The sequence below is a fragment of the Lissotriton vulgaris genome, chromosome 6, assembly GCF_964263255.1.
Source record: "Lissotriton vulgaris chromosome 6, aLisVul1.2, whole genome shotgun sequence".
NCBI classification, from domain to species: domain Eukaryota; kingdom Metazoa; phylum Chordata; class Amphibia; order Caudata; family Salamandridae; genus Lissotriton; species Lissotriton vulgaris.
Genome location: NC_141694.1, coordinates 819,611,142 through 819,633,201, shown reverse-complemented (window position 1 = coordinate 819,633,201; position 22,060 = coordinate 819,611,142). Strand labels below are relative to the sequence as shown.

Below are 22,060 nucleotides of genomic sequence, written 5' to 3'. Positions count from 1 at the left end.
GTGAAAGATTGCTAATTACCACACATGATGAAAGAATAGTAGTACACTGAATGAATCTACACTGTTTTATTCACAATGAAGATATAACCAGGATATAGTATCCAACAATAATCATTTCAAAAAGGTTGTGTAGTGCCCCAGGGAACAAGGGAGAAGTGATAAGGTGAGGATAGTGCAGGTAGGGGTTGGTGACAAAAAAATCAGGCAGTAATCTGGGCTCCACTAATTCCTGCACTATCTGAGGGTCGAAACGTCGACAACTGTCCTCCACCTACCAGCCCCCCATCCGAAATTGTGACATTTATGTACTACGTGGGGCATGTGTTTGATTAAGTGATATATTTACATTAATGGGGTGCCGTTTGCATAGCCGTTTACTGCCACTGCCTTTCCGTTTTTCTTCCCTGCCTGCCGGAGGAGTTCTGACACACAGGACATTGGAGCACCGGAGCAGAGACTACTGCCTGCGGGGACCGGGACGGGACTGCGAGACCCAGCACTCCTAGCACTTTGATGACCACAGCGCAGCTGGTGTCTCTTCCCGCCCCCAGCACGCCCGCAGGCTAAAAGCGGCTTCCGGCCCCCGCTCCACGGGTGCCGTTTGCATAGCCGTTTACTGCCACTGCCTTTCCGTTTTTCTTCCCTGCCTGCCGGAGGAGTTCAGATACACAGGACATTGGAGCACCGGAGCAGAGACTACTGCCTGCGGGGACCGGGACGGGACTGCAAGACCCACCACTCCTAGCGCTTTGATGACCACAGCACAGCTGGTGTCTCTTCCCGCCCCCCACACTCTCTACTTAACCCCGCCCCTTCTCGCGGACCGCGGGACGCGCGCGAGACGCAGCACGGGGCGAAGACCGGGCGAAGACCGGGCGAAGACCGGGCAAAGACCGGGCAAAGACCGGGCAAAGACCGGGCAAAGACCGGGCAAAGAGCGGGCAAAGAGCGGGCAAAGAGCGGGCAAAGAGCGGGCCGTTTGAGGACGGCAGAGACCGGGCCGGGCCCTCCCCCCCCTGCCCGTTTATCTCATTCAAAGAACGGAGCAATGTGTACCAGAGAAACTAGGAGCAAATCTTCCTTGGCCGCGGCTGAAGCCGCTAAAGGTACCATCGACAACTATTTTGTTAAAGCTGGATCACTTTTGATTGAGGAAATAGAAGTTCTGGAGAGACGAATTTCCCAGGAAATAGACTGGGCTAGGAGATCTTCGATGGGGCCAATGTCCCAAGCTAGAACCCCGGATGGGAGGCTAGAACCCACAAACTACGCACTGAGGGATATGGGGGCAAATCAGCCACCTAGCGAATCAACCACTAACCCAGATTTCACAATTGAGGCCCTCAGCGACCTTGAAGATATGAGTCTAATGGCCCTGCCCAAAGCCCAAACACCCCAAATACCACCTGGAACCCCGCTCCCGACCCTTGAACCCAATATAGTTATAGTTAATGACAAAGAGATTAGCTCCGATCTAACAAGGGGAGCTAGGGAAGGTGCAATTCAAAAAAAGAGGAAGGGGGGGCAAAACAAGGATGGCAGCAAGACAAAAGCCCCAAAATCTAATCCACCGAGGGGAAATGGTGCCAAAGGAAGCATCATTGATACCAACTCGGATAAGCCCAGTATAACAATCTCACCTTTAGCCCCCATCCACATGGCTATACCAGCCGATTTAAACAACATTTTAGTGGAAAATTCTAGTGATGACATCACACTGGCGGATATAGGCACACTTTTCAGGTCCCTATTGAGTCCCCTTGAAGCCCGCTTGATTAAGATCGAAGCTAGGTTGGTTAACATTGAAAAATCTGCAGTCCATTTAGCCGATTCCATGAAACTCGAATTGAAAGGAGCTAAAGGGGGCACAGATCCAAAGTCTAAAAAGGGAAGCGAGCCCATTACAACCCTAAAGAAAAAGGGCTTGATTACTGCTACTCAAGACCCACAACCCAAATCGAACCAAAATAAGATCCCTCAATCCCTGGCCATCCCCAACACAAATATCGCCCCTCCAAAGACCCAGCAGGCTTCGATCCCAACTCCCATTATTATTCCCCCATCTAAAGACTCTGCTATAATCCCGACTGCTACACAGAGCGAATTAACACTCTCGGGGAAAAAACACAACATTCCCCGTAAATCTAAACCTGTGAATTTGCCACCAGAGGCGTCCCCCTATACTGTGGGGGGGTCCCTGAATTAAAACCCACGGTAACAGAATCAATCCCTTCCCTTAAAAATAAGGTCATTAGCTGGCTGTCCATATATAGACCGCTCCCACAAGGCACAACTAGTGACATTATTATGGTTAGGCGGGCTCCCTGGGTGGGATACTCCAGAAAATCAATTAGAGGAGACTGTGTCTTGGTTACTTTTAGAGACCCAAACACAGCCCCCTACATCTGCACTTGGCCTTCTGACGACCAAGGTAGTAACATCCAAGCCCTCCCTCTCTCGTTTTTCTATCCTTCGAATTTATATAATTCAGAGGATCAGAGATGGGGGCAACACCAGGAATTGATGGATGACTGGGAGAGCTGCCGCAGGGAGAGAAGGGATCCATATCACCTGAGGGGCAGAGTTCTTGATCACTTCTTACCATATGGGGAGGAGGTAGGATGGGAGTCCAACATCAGGAGGAGGGGCGGAGGGGGGGGAAGCATGAGAGGAGTCCCGGGGCCTCACAGAATGCACTATCCAGCCCACTTTCCAACTTACAACAGATATAGTAGTCTCGAAATGGTTGATTGACAATCTGTGTCACAGGGAAGAGAGTACTTCCCATTCCATCGGATTGGGAATAGCATACCCCTGGAACAAACGCAAGTTACAGGGGCACATAGTGAACTAACACCTCATCAAGTCCTAGAGCCTTCCCCAGTGGACATACCTGAGATTAATACCAATATAGGGTCGGCCCAGGAGCAATTGTCCCCCCTCCCGATGGACACCCATCAGACTAATGGTTCTAATGCCCCCGATATAGGGCCACCTCCTATCAAACCACAATCCATGACCTTGATCTCATGGAATGTTGCTGGGTTGGCCAACAAAATCGATTGTCTGGAGTGGGTTTCCTTTATTAATTTAAAAAGTGTATGCCTTTTCCAAGAGACCTGGGCTCGAGAAGAACTCACATTTCAGGGATATGCAGTATTCTCCAAACCAGCTAAGTGGGGGGGACGGGGCAGACCATCTGGAGGACTGGCAACTTGGGTAGCATCAGATCTGGGCTGCCATGCCAGTAGTATGACGACAAACTCTGACGATATATTAGCTGTCCTCTTAGAGTGCCCAAACTCCCCGAATTGGTGGTAGTAAATGTGTATTTGAGACCGGTACCCACGTCACGAGAATCCAACACTATAGAGGAACTCTCGGCTTTCCTAGATGATATCCCAGGGGAACTTCACTACGTGGTGGGAGGTGATTTAAATTCACATTACGAGCCATTACCAGGCCTTCGCGATGGACCCTCCTTTGAGGAAGATTCACGATGGCTAGTCCCGGTTACGGTGGCGCCCCCACCTAGAGCTTGGACTCCCCTCGCCCTGCAGATAACCGCCCTTACTTTAAACCAAGGTCTAAGGGCCTGCAATGGGCGCTGTAAATCAGACATGCCTAGCAAATGCACCTATAATAAATCTGGCAGTCAATCGAGACTTGACTATATTCTCGTTAAATTACCACTGTGGTCGCAAATCATTGACTTTAAGGTTACTGAGAGATGGGATAGTGACCACAAATCCCTGGAACTCGATTATGTCCTACCAGGCAACGAGGACATAGCCAGCGGTCTTAACAATGATAAGTCAGGCCTGCTCCTGGAAAATAATCGGAGAAGAGTAAGGTGGGAGAAACTGGCCACAAGTGGCGATAAGCTACCAAAATTGTACGCCAGAATTACCCCGCTTTTAGAGAGGGCATTCTCCATTGGGGTAAAAATAGGAGAAGGGGAAAACAGAGAAAAGTTGGGGCAGATTCATGTAGACTTAATTAATACCTTGGAGTTGGACCTGTTTTCAAAAGGAGGGGGCAAAACCGGTCTAACAACCAAGAGAACATGGTATAATGCCACATGCAGGGACTCCAAAACTAAAATGTTACTTGCAATAAAGGCGTGCAAAGGCAGGGAAGAAATTCAATCCAGGAGAAGGGCTTATAGGAAGCTCCTGGCGAACGTCAGGGCTGAGTGGGACCAACAATACTGGGAGGAACTCTCAAGGTCACTTGCCATCAGAGATTCTAGCAAATTCTGGCGCAGTGTCCAATGGAACGGAGGATTTATCCTCGGCAATCGAGCCCAACATAGCTCCTAGTATATGGCAGAACCACTTCCAGTCATTGTATTCAATGGAGGAAGGGGCTCTGAATTCATCATATAATATGATAGTGCCTGACTCTGAATGAGACCCTTTCACAGAAAAGAGGTGAGGGTGGCTATAGCTGGGTTGTCAACAGGGAAAGCCCCAGGTCTTGACGGGGTACCCGGCGACCTATTTAAGCAGGAACCAGGGATATGGGCCCCCTACCTCATGCTGATATATAATGCTGTTCTAGGGGGGATGAAGGTTCCGGATACTTGGCTGGGAGCAGAGGTGGTTCCTATCTTTAAAAAGGGATCCCCTCTGCTGCCAGCCAATTATCGCCCGATCAGTCTTATTGATGTATCCCAAAAGATTTTTGGAAGACTGATCTTGGACCGGTTACAGAACTGGTTGGAGGAGACGGACATCTTGACTCCTTACCAGGCGGGATTTAGGCGAGGGGTGTCCACAATCGACCAAATTTTCAGGCTGAACCTATTATATTGGAGGACAGCATTGATCGAGGGCGGCACCTTGTACACAGTTTTCGTGGACTTGCGTGCCGCCTTCGACTTGGTCCCAAGAGCAAAATTGTGGCAGGTCATGGAGGAGATGAACGTCCCGGGAGACATCTTGGCAATCCTGATGAGATTACATCATAACAACTACGCGCGCGTTAGGTGCGGCAGAGGTGGCAATTTAACCGGAAGGTTCCCCGTTCGCAGAGGGGTAAGACAGGGCTGCATGCTTGCACCGACCCTGTTCTGCCTCTTTGTGAACGGGGTAATCGCTCACCTAACCAGGATTCCCAACACTGATGCCCCAAAACTGACTGGCAGCAGGGTGCCCGCAATTATGTTTGCAGATGACACCCTGCTGCTGTCTAAATCCCCGATGGGCATACAACGAGTTCTGGACGGTTTTCTGGAGTTCTGCACAGAAAGGGGACTCAAAATCAACCCTCAGAAAACCAAATACATGATTCTCAACCCCAAGCCCCTTAACCGCCCACCGCCCCTGCTAGGTACAGTGCAACTGGAACAGGTCCACACAATCGAATACCTGGGGATCACCCTCAATGAAAACCTAACATGGTCGGCACACCAGTCAAAAGCAAACATCCAACTGGCCCAGTTGGCGGGTGGTACTATGAGATTAGCAAATAAATCATCCTACCGGCCACTTACCCCTGTCATCCAAATCTATAAGGCACAGGCCCGGGGGGTGTCACATATGGGGGCGAGCTGTGGGGTCATACTCCAGCACCAAAGCTATTGACTACTGAGAATACATTTCTGAGGCAGATTGCTGCTCTCCCGTTGAGTACTCCAATTCTTCCTCTCAGGCTGGATATGGGCCTCCGGCCCATAACGGATGAGCTGGGGCTTAAACCTTTAGCATTCTGGCGACGCCTATGGAGCAGCCCAGACCTCTCAACTTACAGAGCTGAGCTACAGGAATTCCTACAGCTGCCCAATGCCACAAGAACACCTTGGCTAAACTACATTAAGAGAACTTCTGAGGCAATTGGACTTCCTGAACTATGGTTGGATCCAGCAAATACAAGTAACAGGACCCCTAGAAAGGTGCTATCGAGAGCCTACTACGATCTAATGCTCTCCCGAGCTGTTGAAGGCACCCGTGACGGATCACTGACCAACCAGTTCATAAAAATTAAAGACTCCTACCAATTGGAAAGTGTCCTAGATGCCATGACTCCGGTACTAACTAGGAAATTATTCCTGCAATGGAGATATGGGACTCTCCCCCTGGCATCTTTCACAGCAACATGGTCTTGTCGCTCCCCCACAGAAACTTGTCCCGCATGTGCCCACACAAAGGAGAATGATGTACATGTGGTCTTTTTCTGCCGTGCCTATGAGAGGAGCAAGAAATACTGGCTCGTTCCTTTGCTTAAAAACATGGGATTCAGAACTTTTTTACCCGCTTACAGAGTTTTAAAGACAGACTTAGCCCCAAATGCCGTATTTGCACTATCTAAATTCTTAACTTCAATGTGGTATGCCCGAAATCGCTGCATTAAGAGACTTGGCGATTCAGGTCAGATCTGAATTCCCGACATACCTCTATTAACTTCGATCACCAATGTTGTTTAATGCGTTTTCAAATTTTAAAATGAAATATTCTGTGTATATCTTTTATGATCATGTGATCGAAATAAAGATTTTTCGAACTCGAACATTAATGGTCGTCTGTACATTTCAACTGACTTATAAATGTGTCCAGATTACTGCCTGATTTTATTGTCACCAACCCCTACCTGCACTATCCTCACCGTATCACTTCTCCCTTGTTCCCTGGGGCACTACACAACCTTTTTGAAATGATTATTGTTGGATACTATATCCTGGTTATATCTACATTGTGAATAAAACAGTGTATATTCATTCAGTGTACTACTATTCTTTCATAATTTGTGGTAATTAGCAATCTTTCACTGGGACCCCTTCTCTCTCAGTACTATATTGAACCTAAGGCATTCTAAAATTAGTTCCTTGAGCATTTTCACCAGCAGTCAGTTACATTTTTTTACCTCTGTTAACTATCTGTTCCACCACCACTCTCTGCCAACCAAACCAGACAGTGCCTATGCTTGCTCTCCTTCCACTAATCTGATTAACGTACCTCATACCCAGAAATGGCATGAATCTGTTTCTTCCTGCCTGCCCATTTAAGAGAAAGTACATCCCACTTTCTGTTACAACCCATTTAAAGACCTCTTTGGTGCAAGAATTGTAAGAGTTGTACTCTTCGACCATGATTTTTGATAGGCTTTGCTTCCTGCTTCAGAAGTTGGTAGATAATATTTATATTATTTATTTTTTTAAAGCGTGCAGATTACAGACAGACATGAATCAAGGATACAAACCGTAGTCCAACCTTAGCATTACATACAATAAATGACTTACAAACTACATTATTTTTATCGCCAGACCATGAAAACAAAGGAGAACAGTTTAAAGTACTTTCCCAAAATACAGGTCCACAAAATAAGGACAAAGCATCGACAAACAAAGAGCATCAGAATACAGAAGGACTAATAAACTGGAGTGCTGTTTTTTTTAGTTTTGGACAGCTAACGGTACATCCTCCTCACTAGACAAAAGAGAAGGGCTCGGCCTACACAACACTGATCTGTGAAGGACCATGCACGTGTCTGGGCCCCCTCTGGCGTGCTGCATAATTTTTTACATTGGTGTCTTTTTTCCCATCACAAATATAATGTTCCGCCCGACTGCAAAACTTCCCTATGTTAAATTGTAGGGCAAATGTTTTTTTTTTACTCGAAAATAATTATTAAAATATTTTTATGTTAAATATCATTGTGAAATTGTTTAATATATTTACTTTAAATGTAGAACAAAATGAAAAAAACTACAACACTTTTAAATGTATTTTGAATTAAAACACTAATGAAAATATACTAAATGAAAATTATTTTTCTCAAGTTTCGAGAGAATATTTTGTAATGTCTATTCTCCAGTATTAGGGGTGTCTTTCATAGATTCACATGCCTGAATCATTCCCCGTCGTCGGAGTGGGAGTCCCTCGGTACATAAAATAGCAATAATATGCCATAAATATGCAGTAAATACCTATTAGAATAAACCAGGAAGTAAAGTAGCCCAGCTACAGTAGGAAAAAAACATCCACATCTAGGACTATCCTAGTCGTTTTGTATAGTCCAAACTACAGCCAATCAGGCGCCAGCACCCACCAGAATGTTCTCCCCAGAGGCTCAGGCTCTCAGATTTTCTACCGCACGTCGTGTGAAGGGAGTCTCCCTGAGCTCTGCTCAGTTTCTTTTGGAATATCTCTACTTTCTGGATTTAAAATGTCTTCAAGGAAGTCTCTATTCAGAGCCTGTGAATCCTGTGGTAAGCTCCGGCTTTTTAAAGAGGATCCTCATGAGAAATGTATATATTGCCTCTACCCAGATCATCTAGTCAAAGACTGTAAGATCTGCAGGAAATTTCCTCAAAAGACCCTCAGACAGAGAGGGTCGGTTGCTTTTGTGGCTACAAAGGCTAAAGGATTCAGATAAGGTGTCTGAAGTTGGCAGTATTGCCTCGGGTTCCACTTCAGTGTCTAGAAAGAGGCCTGCGTCTGAAACTCAACCATCTTCTGGGGCTAAGGTTGCTAAGAAAAATCAACCTGCAAAGGATTCTGACAAGCCTTCCTGTTCAAAGGCTGCCCCTTCAGGCAAAGGCTTAGAGAGTTCTTCTCATAAAAAGCCCACCAAGAGTTTGCCTCAGAAGACTGTTCAGAGTTCTTCTCAGGACTCGTCTTCAAAGACGCCTTCCACTGTCTGCTCGTCGACGAAGACCTCCGCCGACGCCTCTTCCACGTCGACGATGACCTTCTCATCTCCTAAATCGTCAATGATTATGACGACGGCAGCGTCTTCTCCAACCATGGTCTATGTTACGGTAAGACCTATCTCGTCGACGACGGCCGTCGTCGATTCCTCGTCGACGTCGAGTCTGAAAGCCTTGCCGTCATCGAGAAGATCGGCAGCGACAGCATCGTCGACGGCGCTGCCACCGACGAAGGTAATTCCGTCGACGACGAGCTTCCCGTCGACGAAGACCTCCTCGTCGACGACGAAAATCCCGTCGAAGAAGACCACTCCGTCGACGACGTCCATCCAGTCGTCGACGGCAGACCCGTCGACGAAGATCATACCGTCGACGAAGAGCATACCGTCGACGAAAAGCATACCGTCGACGAGGAGCGTGCCGTCGACGGAGATAAAACCGTCGACGAAGGGCATACCATCGACGAAGGGCGTACCGTCGACGAAGGGTATACCGTCGACGAAGGACATACCGTCGACGAAGGGCATACCACCGACGAAGGACATACCGTCGACGAAATCCATCCTGTCGACGACGGTTTCAAAGGAGTCTATGATATCGGCCACTGGCACAATGGAAAACGCGCCATCGACGCCGCAATTTTCATCCTGTACCGCGTTGCAAGTATGGTCTCCGTCTACGGTTTTCTTTACACCAAAACCGACGACGCAAGTTCCTGACCGTCTTTTGGACTCGGATAGTGAGGAAGAAACAGATCAGATGTTCGGAGTGGCTACAAGTCCTTCTGAATTGAATATCCAGTTAAAAGAGGATGAACAGGAGGATGATCCTCCAACTGTGCAGATGCCGTCCCAGGTGAATTCCTTGCCTCTCACACAAGTGCCTATGGCTTTACTGTCCAATCTTCAATACATGTTGGACGATTACTACAGAAGGTTTCCACCTTCAGAAACAGCGTGCTCAGAGCCAACTACTCCTAACACTGAGGTTCCGATACCAAGTTTGCAGCCAATAGTTCCAACATCACCTGCTTCACAGGTACAGGCGGAAGGAGTCGATCCTTTGTCTTCTGAGGAGGAGGAACAAAGGGAGGAAGGTGAGGTTCAAGATGAGTCGGAGTGGGATGAAGATCAGGAGCACACACCTTCCCCTTCGCGCCAAGCAGTTTCGATTTCTCCGCAGGTGGACGTGGTTAGCTTCCATCTCTTGATGGAACGCGCCACTAAACGTTTTCATATAGACATGGAGCATAAGGAGCAAGATTGTTTTCTTTATGACTTTAAAGATCAACCAAGGAAACAGATTAAGTCAATTCCCATTATTGATTTCATCTGGCAGGAGGGGATTAAGGTCATGGCAACACCGGCGTCCATTCCTCCAGTCCTACCACGTTTAGAAAAGAAGTACAGGGCACCAGACAAATCTCCAGCATGCCTTATAGGACAGCCAAAACTGGACTCTGTAATAATTCAAGCAGCACAAAAGAGGGCTAGGAATCCCTCATCCCCGCTGACAGCCCCGCCTGACAGGGATGGCAAACGCTTGGATTCTATAGGAAAACGCGTATCTACAATGGCGGCTACGACAGTTCGAGCGGCAAATTCATTGGCCATCTTAGGAAGATATGACCGACAAATGTGGTCTGATATCGCACCATATCTTGATCTTCTACCTGAACCTTCAAAGGCTGAGGCGCTCAAGATACTTCATGAAGGCCAAAGAATCTCGGAGGAGATTATTGACTCAGCTGTGGATGTGGCCTCAACAGGTTTTCGGCAGCTGGCAGGAGCTGCGGTTCTTCGCAGGCAGGGTTGGCTGCGATCTACTTCTTTTAGGCAAGAAGTCCAACATAAAGTGCTGGATTTGCCATATGATGGTGAATATCTGTTTGGACCTCAGGTAGAGGAAGCCTTACAGACTATAAAGAAGGATTCTGAAACTGCGAAATCCTTAGTGTCTCTTCAATTTCGAAAGCCGCCCTTTCGAGGAGCGAGAGGACGGGGAATGTCCTCTACCAGAGGTGGATATAGCCAGCAACCTTCTTACAGGCAAAACAACCAAAGATACCAGACTCAACGCTATCAGTCTTACAACCAAAGAAAGCCTTCCTATCCCCAAAACAGGGGTAGAGCAAATTACTGTGGAAAGGATAAAAGACAATGAAATTTTTCACCTGCCGCCACCGCTGCCCTATTCAAAAGAAAAAATTGGAGGGCGAATATCCAAATTTTACTCAAGTTGGCAGTCAATAACATCAGACAAATGGGTCCTAGACATAGTGTCCAGGGGTCATGCCCTAGAATTCGAAAGATTTCCTCCAAATGTTTCTCCAAAAGAACCCCCCCCAGCTCACCTGAAGGAATTATTTGCTCAAATCAGATTAATGATGCAGAAGGGAGCGATCGAGAGCGTGCCTCAAAGGATGAGAGGAATAGGTTTTTACTCCAGATTCTTTCTAATAAGGAAAAAGAATGGAGAGTGGCGCCCGATTCTAGATCTTCGCGCTCTGAACAAGTACTTGAGAAAATTAACATTCAGAATGCTATTGCTCCGGGAAATATTGCATCTTTTGGCAGCAGGGGATCACATGGTCACCTTAGATCTCCAAGATGCATACTTCCATATTACAATTCTACCTCGCCACAGAAAGTTCCTGCGCTTCAGGGTGGCTGGCAGGGATTACCAATTCAAGGTTCTTCCTTTTGGACTACGATCGGCGGCGAGAGTTTTTACCAAGGTTCTGGCTCCGGTAGCGGCGCATCTCCGACTAAAGGGAATCCAAATATTCCCATACTTAGACGACTGCCTTATAAAGGCCAGTTCTCAGGCAGTCGTTCATTCGCATCTACAACAGTGTCTACACCTGTTCAAATCCCTGGGCCTTTCCATCAACCACGAAAAATCCAAACTGGAACCGTCACAAAGACAAGCTTTCTTGGGAGCAACTTTGGACACTCAGAGACTCCGAGCCTTTGTCTCGGAGGAGAGGCAACTCAGAATAAAGAACATGGCACAGAAACTGTTGTCAAAAAAGTCAGTTTCTGTTCGGATATTCAAATCCTTTCTGGGGATGGTCTCTTCTTGCATCCCATTGCTACCGAACTGTCGCCTCAGAATGAGGCCCCTCCAGGAAGAACTGACCCTGCAGTGGTTACAGGTCTCCGGAACGTTCGAAGATATGATCAGGATCACACCGATAATGCAAAACTCACTAAGATGGTGGGCGCAAAAACGACATCTTCAAAAGGGGTGTGCGTTTCTCCAGGAGCCACCAAGCCTCACCATCACAACAGATGCGTCTCTCGAGGGCTGGGGAGCGCACCTTCAAGGCCTCACTATCAGTGGCAAGTGGTCTGCCCTGCAACAGCGTTGGCACATAAACCGCTTGGAACTGAGAGCCATTTTTCTGGCGCTCAAGGCGTTTCATGCAGTCATTCAAGGTTCCAATGTGTTGATAAAAACGGACAACACAACAAGCATGCACTACGTCAACAAGCAGGGGGGAACTCGATCTCTCCTCCTCTCCCAGGAAGCCCAGGAGTTGTGGACGTGGGCTTTGGAACACGATGTACATCTTCAAGCGGTGCACGTTCCAGGGATAGAGAATGTCTTGGCAGACACACTCAGCAGGACGAAGGTCTCCACTCACGAGTGGGAGCTTCATCAACAGACGGTGGATCACATCTTTCGACTATGGGGTCGCCCAGACCTAGATCTGTTTGCTACGAAGACCAACAGCAAATGCAAGCTCTTTGCAAGCTGGCATCCCCAAGAAGACTCTCAGGGGAATGCGTTTTCACTGGACTGGTCCCTGAGTTATGCGTACGCATTTCCACCAATCCCACTTGTACCAAGAGTTCTGCGGAAAATGAAGAAGGAACCGTGCAGACTAATCCTGATTGCACCCAGATGGCCGCGCCAGTATTGGTTCACGGAACTCCTCCTACTATCAGAATGCAAACCAATTCAGTTGGATCCAGTCCCGAACTTACTCAGTATGCAGAACGGTCAGGTCTGTCACCCAGATCTAGCATCTCTGAAATTAGCAGCCTGGCGCCTGAATACCGTGAGTTCGCCCACTTGAACATCCCAGAGGAATGCAAAGAGGTACTGGCCAAGGCGAGGGCACCGTCCACAATAAAGACTTACAGTCTGAAATGGAGACGTTTCTGCATCTGGTGTCAGGCAAACGGAATTCACCCGTTTTCAGCAACGCCGGAAGAGATTCTACCGTTCTTCCTACATTTGGCAAAATTGGGTCTATCTCACGCAACTTTAAAGGTGTTCCTGGCAGCGATATCCAGATATCGGCAAGACGGTACTACTTCCTTGTACTCGGCTAGGATTGTACAACAATTCTTCAAAGGGCTCTTTAGAATGTTCGCTCCAGTACGTCGACCTCCTCCGATGTGGCATCTCAACGTGGTCTTGGCACAACTGATGCGTCATCCTTTCGAACCCATTCACAAGGCTGACCTCAAATATCTCTCGTGGAAGGTAGCATTGTTACTGGCATTGACATCCGCCAGAAGAGTCAGTGACCTCCAGGCCTTTACAATTCAACAGCCTTTTCTGCAATTTACAAGCGACTCTGTAGTGCTCCGCACTAATCCAAAGTACATCCCCAAGGTACCCTTGGAATTCCACCTCAACGAACCTATAATTCTGAAAACATACTTTCCTAATCCGCAATCACAAGCGGAAAAGGCATTGCATACCTTGGATGTCAAGAGATGTCTTAAATTCTATCTGCAGAGAACATCCGCCTTGCGTTCTTCCAATCAGCTGTTCATCACCTACGGTGCTATTCGTAAGGGGCAGGCAGTTTCTAAACAAACAATTGCAAGATGGATTTCTTCTGCCATTGCCTTTTGTCATATGCAAGCGGGGCGACCGCTGCAAACAGCCCCTAGAGCTCATTCCACAAGAGCAATATCTTCATCAACGGCTTTGTTTGCTGGAGTTCCAATTCAGCAAATTTGCAGAGCGGCTTCTTGGGCTAGTCGCCATACATTTACCAAGCATTACTGTCTGGAGACAGCCAGCGAAGCAGATACGTCTGTGGGTCGAGCAGTCCTGCGGAACCTTTTCAAATAAGGTGAGCCTCTGTTTCCCACCTCCTTTATTACTGTCAGGCTCTGTTTATGCTATGTTTGTTACATTTGCTTGCAGGATTGTATTCTCTATGCGTAAACAATATGTGTACATTCAGTTTATACTGTTTTATGTACTATATACTGACAAGCTTGGCAAACATGATCATCTGCCTGACAAGGATGTACTGCTAACTACTCTGATTCAGGCATGTGAATCTATGAAAGACACCCCTAATACTGGAGAAGAACAATAGTTACTTACCTGTAATCTGTGGTTCTCCAGTATTGGTGTCTTTCATAGATTCACATGCAACCCGCCCACCTCCCCTCAGAGGCTTTTGTTAGGCTAATTTTGAGTTACCTTCACTCCTTGCGAGAAAATCTGAGAGCCTGAGCCTCTGGGGAGAACATTCTGGTGGGTGCTGGCGCCTGATTGGCTGTAGTTTGGACTATACAAAACGACTAGGATAGTCCTAGATGTGGATTTTTTTTCCTACTGTAGCTGGGCTACTTTACTTCCTGGTTTATTCTAATAGGTATTTACTGCATATTTATGGCATATTATTGCTATTTTATGTACCGAGGGACTCCCACTCCGACGACGGGGAATGATTCAGGCATGTGAATCTATGAAAGACACCAATACTGGAGAACCACAGATTACAGGTAAGTAACTATTGTTCTTAATAATTATTAAAAGCAATGTACTAAATTAATTAAAGTTAATGTAATTATTCTTAATAAAATGTTTTGGTACTTTTTTTAGATTTAATATAAGTTATTGAAATATATTATAATTCAATAATAAATATGTCCTATTTTATATATTAATATTGATTTATAGTTATTTATATTTTTAACAATTTAATTTAACAATGTTTCCTGTGTGGTTTTATTTTAAATCCCTAATCCAATATATTTTGTGGGAGGGTGTAGTACCACTGGTTAGCCATGTGTAGTGCTGGAGTACCTACTGGGTTTTTAGGTCTCGCTGAAGCAATGCGTAAGCATTGCAGCGAGATTCTAGTAAGCAGTACGAAAAGTCTGCCAAAACTGCAGATTAGACACAGTTCATGTGATCTATGCGCGTGTACGCCAGCCGCGTCACACCACCATTTGTCTGTGCCTCGCATCAGACTTCAAAGGCTGCCCCTTCCCGCGCCCCCACATCAGACTTCAAAGGAATGCGCCCCCGCAACAGCAATGCCGAGAGCTTGTTTCTGGACGAAAGTGAAAGCCTACCGTACTTGTTTACAGTAGCCTTGCTCCTCAAATGCTGTTGCTGTGTTGCCATCTCTCTAGGGGCACTCAGCTTGAAAACACTCGACTTGCTAGCTGCAATGCTACATCCGCTATGCTTTGCCTCTAGACACATTGATCCCTCGCAGACTGTGCTGACTCTGCCCTCCTGATTCTGAAACTGACCAACGCAGTTACCACCATTCTGATGGATGCATCTGCCAGTGGATTCCTCACCTTGTGAATATCCCCTGCGTCAGCAACATTCGGAAATTCTTTTTGTAGCTTCGCGCCAACGTGGAACGACCATTTACTTCGGACCCTCACCCCTCCTCACCCTCCCTCACCCTCACTCACACCCTCACCCTCACCCCCCTCACCCCTAACAGACCCTCTCACCCTCACTCACCCTCACACACACCCCTCACCCTCACACACCCTCACCCTCACACACCCTCACCCTGTCATCCTCAGTCTCCCTCACCCTCACACCCCCTCACCCTCACACAACCTCACTCACCCTCACACCCTTACACACCCTCACTCACCCTCACACCCACACACCCTCTCACCCTTACACCCTCACACACCCTCACACACCCTCACTCACCCTCACCCCCTCACCCTCACAACCCTCTCACCCTCACTCATCCACACCCTCTCACCCTCACACCCCCTCACCCTCACACACCCTTACCCCCTCTCACCCCTCACCCCCTCACCCTCACACCCCTCACCCACTCACCCCCTCTCACCCTCACACACCCTCACTCACCGTCACACACCCTCACTCACCCTCACACACCCTCACTCACCCTCACACACCCTCACTCACCCTCAAACACCCTCACTCACCCTCAAACACCCTCACACCCTCACCCCCTCACCCCCCTCACCCTCACAAACCTCTCACCCTCACTCACCCTCTCACACCCTCATACACCCTCATACCCCCTCACCCTCACACCCCTCACTCTCACAAACCCCTCACACACCCCTCACCCTCATACCCCCTCACCCTCACACACCCCTCACCCTCACTCACCCTCTCACCCACCCTCACCCCCTCTCACCCACACACCCTCACTCACCCTCACACCCCTCACAACCCTCTCACCCTCACTCACCCTCTCACCCTCACCCCCACACACCCCTAACCCTCACCCCCTCACCCTCACAGCCCCACAGCCTCACACACCCCCTCACACACCGTCACTCACCCACCCTCACCCCCCTCACTCACCCTCACCCCCTCACACCCCCTCACCCTCACCCCCTCACCCACCTCCTCACCCTCACACCCCCTCACTCTCACACACCCTCAACCTTACCCCGTCACCCTCAACCCCGTCACCATCACCCTCACACCCCCTCACCCTCACACCCCCTCACCCTCACACCCTCACACCCTCACACCCTCACACCCTCTCACCCTCACACCCTCTCACCCTCACTCCCCCTCACCCTCACACCCCCTCACCCTCACCCCCTCATCCCCGTCACCCTCACCCTCACACACCCTCACACCCCCTCACCCTCACACCCTCACCCCCTCACCCTCACACCCTCACCCTCACACACCCTCACCCCGTCACCCTCACCCTCACACCCCCTCACCCCCTCACACTCACAACCCCACACCCTCACCCACCCTCACACACCCTCACTCACCCTCACACACCCTCACCAGCATAGCATAACAAAACATAGCATAGCATAACAAAACACAGCACAGCATAGCATAACAAAAAAAGCATAGGATAGCAAAACATAGCATAGCATAACAAAACAAAGCATAGGATAGCAAAACAAAACACAACAAAACATAGCATAGCATAACAAAACATAGCAGAACAAAACACAACACAACATAGCAGAACAAAACATAGCATAACAAAACATAGCATAACAAAACATAGCAAAACATAGCATAGCATAACACAACATAGTATAGCATAACAAAAAAAAGCTTAGCATAACAAAACATAGCATAGCATAACAAAACATATCATAGAAAAACAAAGCATAGCATAATAAAACACAACAAAACATAGCATAACAAAACACAAGAAAACATAGCATAGCATAACAAAACAAAGCATAGGATAGCAAAACTAATCCTAGCATAGCATAACAAAACAAAGCATAGGATAGCAAAACAAAACATGGCATAACAAAACACAACAACACATAGCATAACAAAACATAGCAAAACACAACAAAACATAGCATAGCTTAACAAAACACAACAAAACATAGCATAGCAAAACAAAATCTATAATAGCATAGCAAAACATAGCATAGCATACCAAACACAACAAAACATAGCATTGCATAAAAAAACATAGCATAGGAAAACAAAGCATAGCATATTAAAACACAACAAAACATAGCATATCATAACAAAACATAGCATAGCATAACAAAACACAGCATAGCATAACAAATCAAAGCATAGGATAGCAAAACATAGCATAACAAAACAAAACATAGGATAGCAAAGCAAAACCTAGCATAGCAAACAGCTTCACTCAGCACCACCACAGCATCCCTCAGGGGCACCACATCATCACTATGCGCTACCACAGCATCACTGAACGCCACAGCATCACTCGTTCGCCATCACAACATCACTCAGCGCCACCACAGCATCAATCTGTGCAACCATTCAACAACAACTGGTTAAAATATGTTCTCTCAGTGTTTAAAGCTTTATTACAAATGTAACAAAAAGATGTTAATATTTCACTTCTTTTCTTGGATTTTCGTCACAATAAAATACACTGAACATAATCTTCACAAAAGTTATTTACAAAAGTTTAAGCTATTGCCATTACAAATTACAATAACTTTTATTTAAGTATTCATTATTAAAACAAATGAAAAGCCATTGTTATTTGTAATATCAATACATGTAAGTCACGTAAATACAACACATATTGCATTACAAACGCTATAGTTGTCACATTTGCGAGAGTTATAACTATTGGCATTGTAAATGACAAAGCTATTAATTTCGCTATTTTCAAAAACAAACATAAATTAAAAAAATTGTCATTTACAATACCAATAGCTCAAACTTTCCTAATGCGAGACCTATTGCATTGCAAATGCTTGTTTTCAGTAGTAACTTACACTCAGAGTTTATGAATACCTAAAAATAATAAACATACCTTTTATGAATCAGGCCCTATGACTTTTTAGGCAAGACAAGTCGCAATGTGTTCTTCCAACCACATGTTGGCCCATTTGGTTTAGGTGTTTTGGACGGATAAGCTATCCAAGCCCCTATTGAAAAAAAAACTGACTCACATGCTCAGTGACTTCAAAACCCCAGTGATTTGGCAGCAATTGAAATTCCTGGTTACCTCGGCTTTTTCATCTTTTCCACCTTGTTCTTCTTAATAATGCTTATGGGCCACAGGAAAGTTATATTTTTTGACAGGAACTGGGTCTTCTAGAAAAACCCGGGCCCTTCTGGATCCCTGTGCGTCTCAAAAAAACAACATTGCCAGGGATTTGGTTACAGTCTGATTTATTCCAATAAAGAATTGGTGTAAATTCTGGCCGAGCTCCGGAGCAGGCAGGGGGTCTAAATGTCTTCCTTTCGTACCTGAGAACGCAGAACAGGGTTTCCTCCATCTGTCTCACTCCATTAAGCTGTCTAGCTGTGTGGCCCATTTTCTCTCTCTCTCTCTCTCTTTCTCTCTCTCTCTCTCTCTCTCTCTCTCTCTCTCTCTCTCTCTCTCTCTCTCTCTCCCTCTCTCTCTCTCTCATTTTCCTTTCATGCTCACTCCTCAAAATGTCCTTTTAATGTTGAATTGTTGCTATTTTAATTCACTTACCAGGCTTCTCTGGATGCAACCGGCATTCAATAGTATAATATTAGCAAATATTTAATAATGCTTTTACTAACGTTTGTCAACGGATAAATGAACTTTGTTCTTGTATTCACAGTCTCACAGATTGTTTCTAAATCCCTGTTAATAGCAAATTCTCAACAGTTCGTTGCTGAAATGCCATTGGTTGTAAACATGATTTGGGATGCCCAAATAGGTAGATCCACTATTCAATTGTTCTGATGCCATTTTCACTATTTACTGAAAAAAAGGAGGTTCGAACATTGATCTATGCTATATGTAGGTGGCAGTAGATGAAGGGGATAACCACACATGATAACATTTACAGCTATTAATCTAAATAAATATGATTTGCAGTGTCATTGGTTAACATCAACATCTGGCATGGATCAGTTATTTGTGGACCAAAGTCAAACAGTGCTTTCAAATGACATAATCAAGGTTTCACTGTTGAGCTTCTAAATCTCACTGTTCAGGAGAAAGAATTAGACTTTTTTCTGATTCCTTTGTTATATTGTCCTCTTTTTGTTTTCTAAGGAGAGACTTAAACTTCTCTATGATGCAAGGACAGAAACATTGGAAGCACAAACAGTTTCTCTGAGGTAAGAAAAGTTTAGGTTTGCATCTTGTGTCAAACTAGTGCTTTACCTGTCGATTTCAAATATGTTCAGATCGACATTTGGAAAGACAAAAGGGAAAGCTCCAGATACGACTGAGTAACATTGAAGGAGTGCATTTATTTCAGAGAGATTTATGCGTGTAACCTATGAATTGAAACAAACCACATGCAGTCAGCTGTGAATTCTTTGAAAAGAATATCTTGGTGCAAGTTTACACTAGTTTGAACGAGGAACCGTTCCAAGAATATTTCTTACATGTTTTATACACTGTTAAGTGAAAAGACCTGCTGCCATCATGCAGTCATTTAATCTTCCATCTAAATTAACATAGATTTAAAATTTCTACTGACATCTTTATAGATTCAGTATTGGTCATTGAAGACTTTATTATAGTTAAACTGTTCATAGTGCCTACTAATCCTCAGAACCCTATTCTGAAACCATGTGAGGATTTTAAAGGGCGAACGCTGTCTGTTTTTAGTGTTTCCTATCTTTATTTATGGTTTTATACTTTGAATACATACGTAGTAAAACAGTGTGGTTTGGTACAACAAAATACAACTAGGCCTTTGGAACCGCAATGATCCTAGCTAGGCATCAATCAGCAGTAGGAGGAAAAGTCACAAGGTGGACGCAGGGGGGCGCTGGAAGGAGGATGGGAAGGGCGCCATGGCTGTACATGCAATGGAGAGGGAGTCCCTCGCACCCAATTGTGGGGGGGAGAAAGGGTGGTATGGCCCTGGAGGTGGGTGCGATTGGTTCTGACTGTCGTGGGTCTGGTAAGCGAGCTCTCAAAAAGTGAAGGTGTGGTGAGGCATGAGGTGTCCTCTAGGGCTACAGCATAATATTGGTTCTAAGAATATAAAAGCATGTGGGAGTTTTCCATGGTTTGTGTGTGGGGAGGGAGGGGTCTCTGCTACTGCAGAGAAAAGTGTTGCTAAGCCGTGTCAGCAGGGAGAGCAGAGGGGAAACAGGGTCACAGATCATTGTTTAGGAATTGTGGCCATTTGTGTTGGTTGATCTCAAGTTTGTCAGAAAATGTATAGATGTGGGGGCGTGGCTTGCGCGCCGCTGTAGCATGGCGTGTCGCGCTTGAGCTCCGGGGTGAGTTGGTCCCGTAGAGCGTTTCTTTCCGCTCCTTCGTGCCCTTCTGACCTGAAACATCACTCACCAGCAGCGGAACATGTGGTGACCTTCACGACGCTGTTTTTTCCGCGCTCTCAGCCACCGAGGATATGCTTCCTGAATTATCCCTCACAGGCGCTCGCATTCCTGTAGAGCGACCGCCATTTTGTCGCGCATGAAGTTCCTGTCATCGGACTTCTGAGGCGCCGCAGCGGATACAAACTTGCAGTATTCAGCGCTCGGCTGAGGGTTTCTACACACGACGTCTGAAATGGTAACATTTATGCTTTTTTCTTGATGTTACTTTCTTGCTTCTTGGCTGGTTTTTTTTTGAGCTGCTCGCTTTTATTTTTTCTCTCACATTCTTCATGGAGGTGTCCATTTCGCTTCAGTGAGGTGATTTCCTACGCATCTTTGCTCATACTTGAACAGCTACTCTAGCTCTGCGTGTTTTGAGCGTGAACTGCCACTTTTTCACACTGAGTCTACATATTTTGCGCAACTTTGGTGTTCTAGCCTATTCCAGTGTATTCTCTCAGGCTCCTGCTACGTCATTGTCATTATGAGTCGGTCCTCGAACAGCAAAGACTCTAAGGACCTGGGCGCATCTTTAAAAAGACTTAAGTCAGTCTCTCCGACGCCTGAATCTCCTCAGGCAGACAATGCCTCCACATTGGACACCATTTTGGCGCGCCTGAATGAAGTTCATGAAATTGCGCAGTCAACAAAAACTAACACTGACTTACTACAAGTGGAAGTGTCTGCTATCAGGAATGATTTTAAAGCCCTTTCTCTTCGTGTATCAGCGACAGAAACACGAATAAGTTCCGCAGAGGATGGGATGCAAAAGCAATCCAGGTCCCTTTCTCAACTGGAGCGTTCTATGGTGGCGATGCGCAGAGACCTCACGGAGCAGGAGGATCGTAATAGGAGATCCAATCTCCGTATTTTTGGCCTACCGGAGGACTCAGAGAAATCATCCTCCTCTATGATTGAGTTCCTATCTCATTGGATTCCGGATACACTCCAGCTATCTTTCCACAGAGATTTTGAGATTGAAAGAGCACACCGTGTTCCAACGTTTCGTTCCAAGGCAGCCACCCAGCCAAGAGCAATCATTTTTAAGCCCTTACGACATCAACACACTGAGCTGATTCTGTCTCATATGCGCAAGATTAAACAACTCAGCTGGGAGGGTCATCGCATATCCATTTCTCAAGACTTTGCCAGAGACACAGTCATAAGACGGAAAGGCTTCTTGAACCTTCGGAAACGTCTCACCGAATTGGGCATTTCTTTTTCCTTTTCAGGTCCATCCAAGTTTCGCATCACTTATAAAGGACGTCCCAGGATCTTCGATGAACCGGCAGACTTGACAACGTTCTTAGACAACCAGGAGGAAATAGAAATGGAGATTCATAGAGCAACGTCGCAGGCTCCTGGGGCCTCGGGGACCTGATTTGTTTCTCT

The 22,060-nt window shown here is 46.4% G+C and overlaps 1 protein-coding gene across 1 annotated transcript in view; it reads left to right on the top strand.

Annotated features, from left to right (window-relative positions):
• SDCCAG8 (SHH signaling and ciliogenesis regulator SDCCAG8) overlaps positions 1–22,060 on the top strand; it is a 1,376,087-nt gene that overhangs the window by 182,990 nt on the left and 1,171,037 nt on the right. Inside the window, exon 7 of the mRNA XM_086925289.1 lies at positions 19,383–19,447. Within this exon, the coding sequence (XP_086781415.1) occupies positions 19,383–19,447 (65 nt within the window). The remainder of the gene's footprint in view (positions 1–19,382; positions 19,448–22,060) is intronic.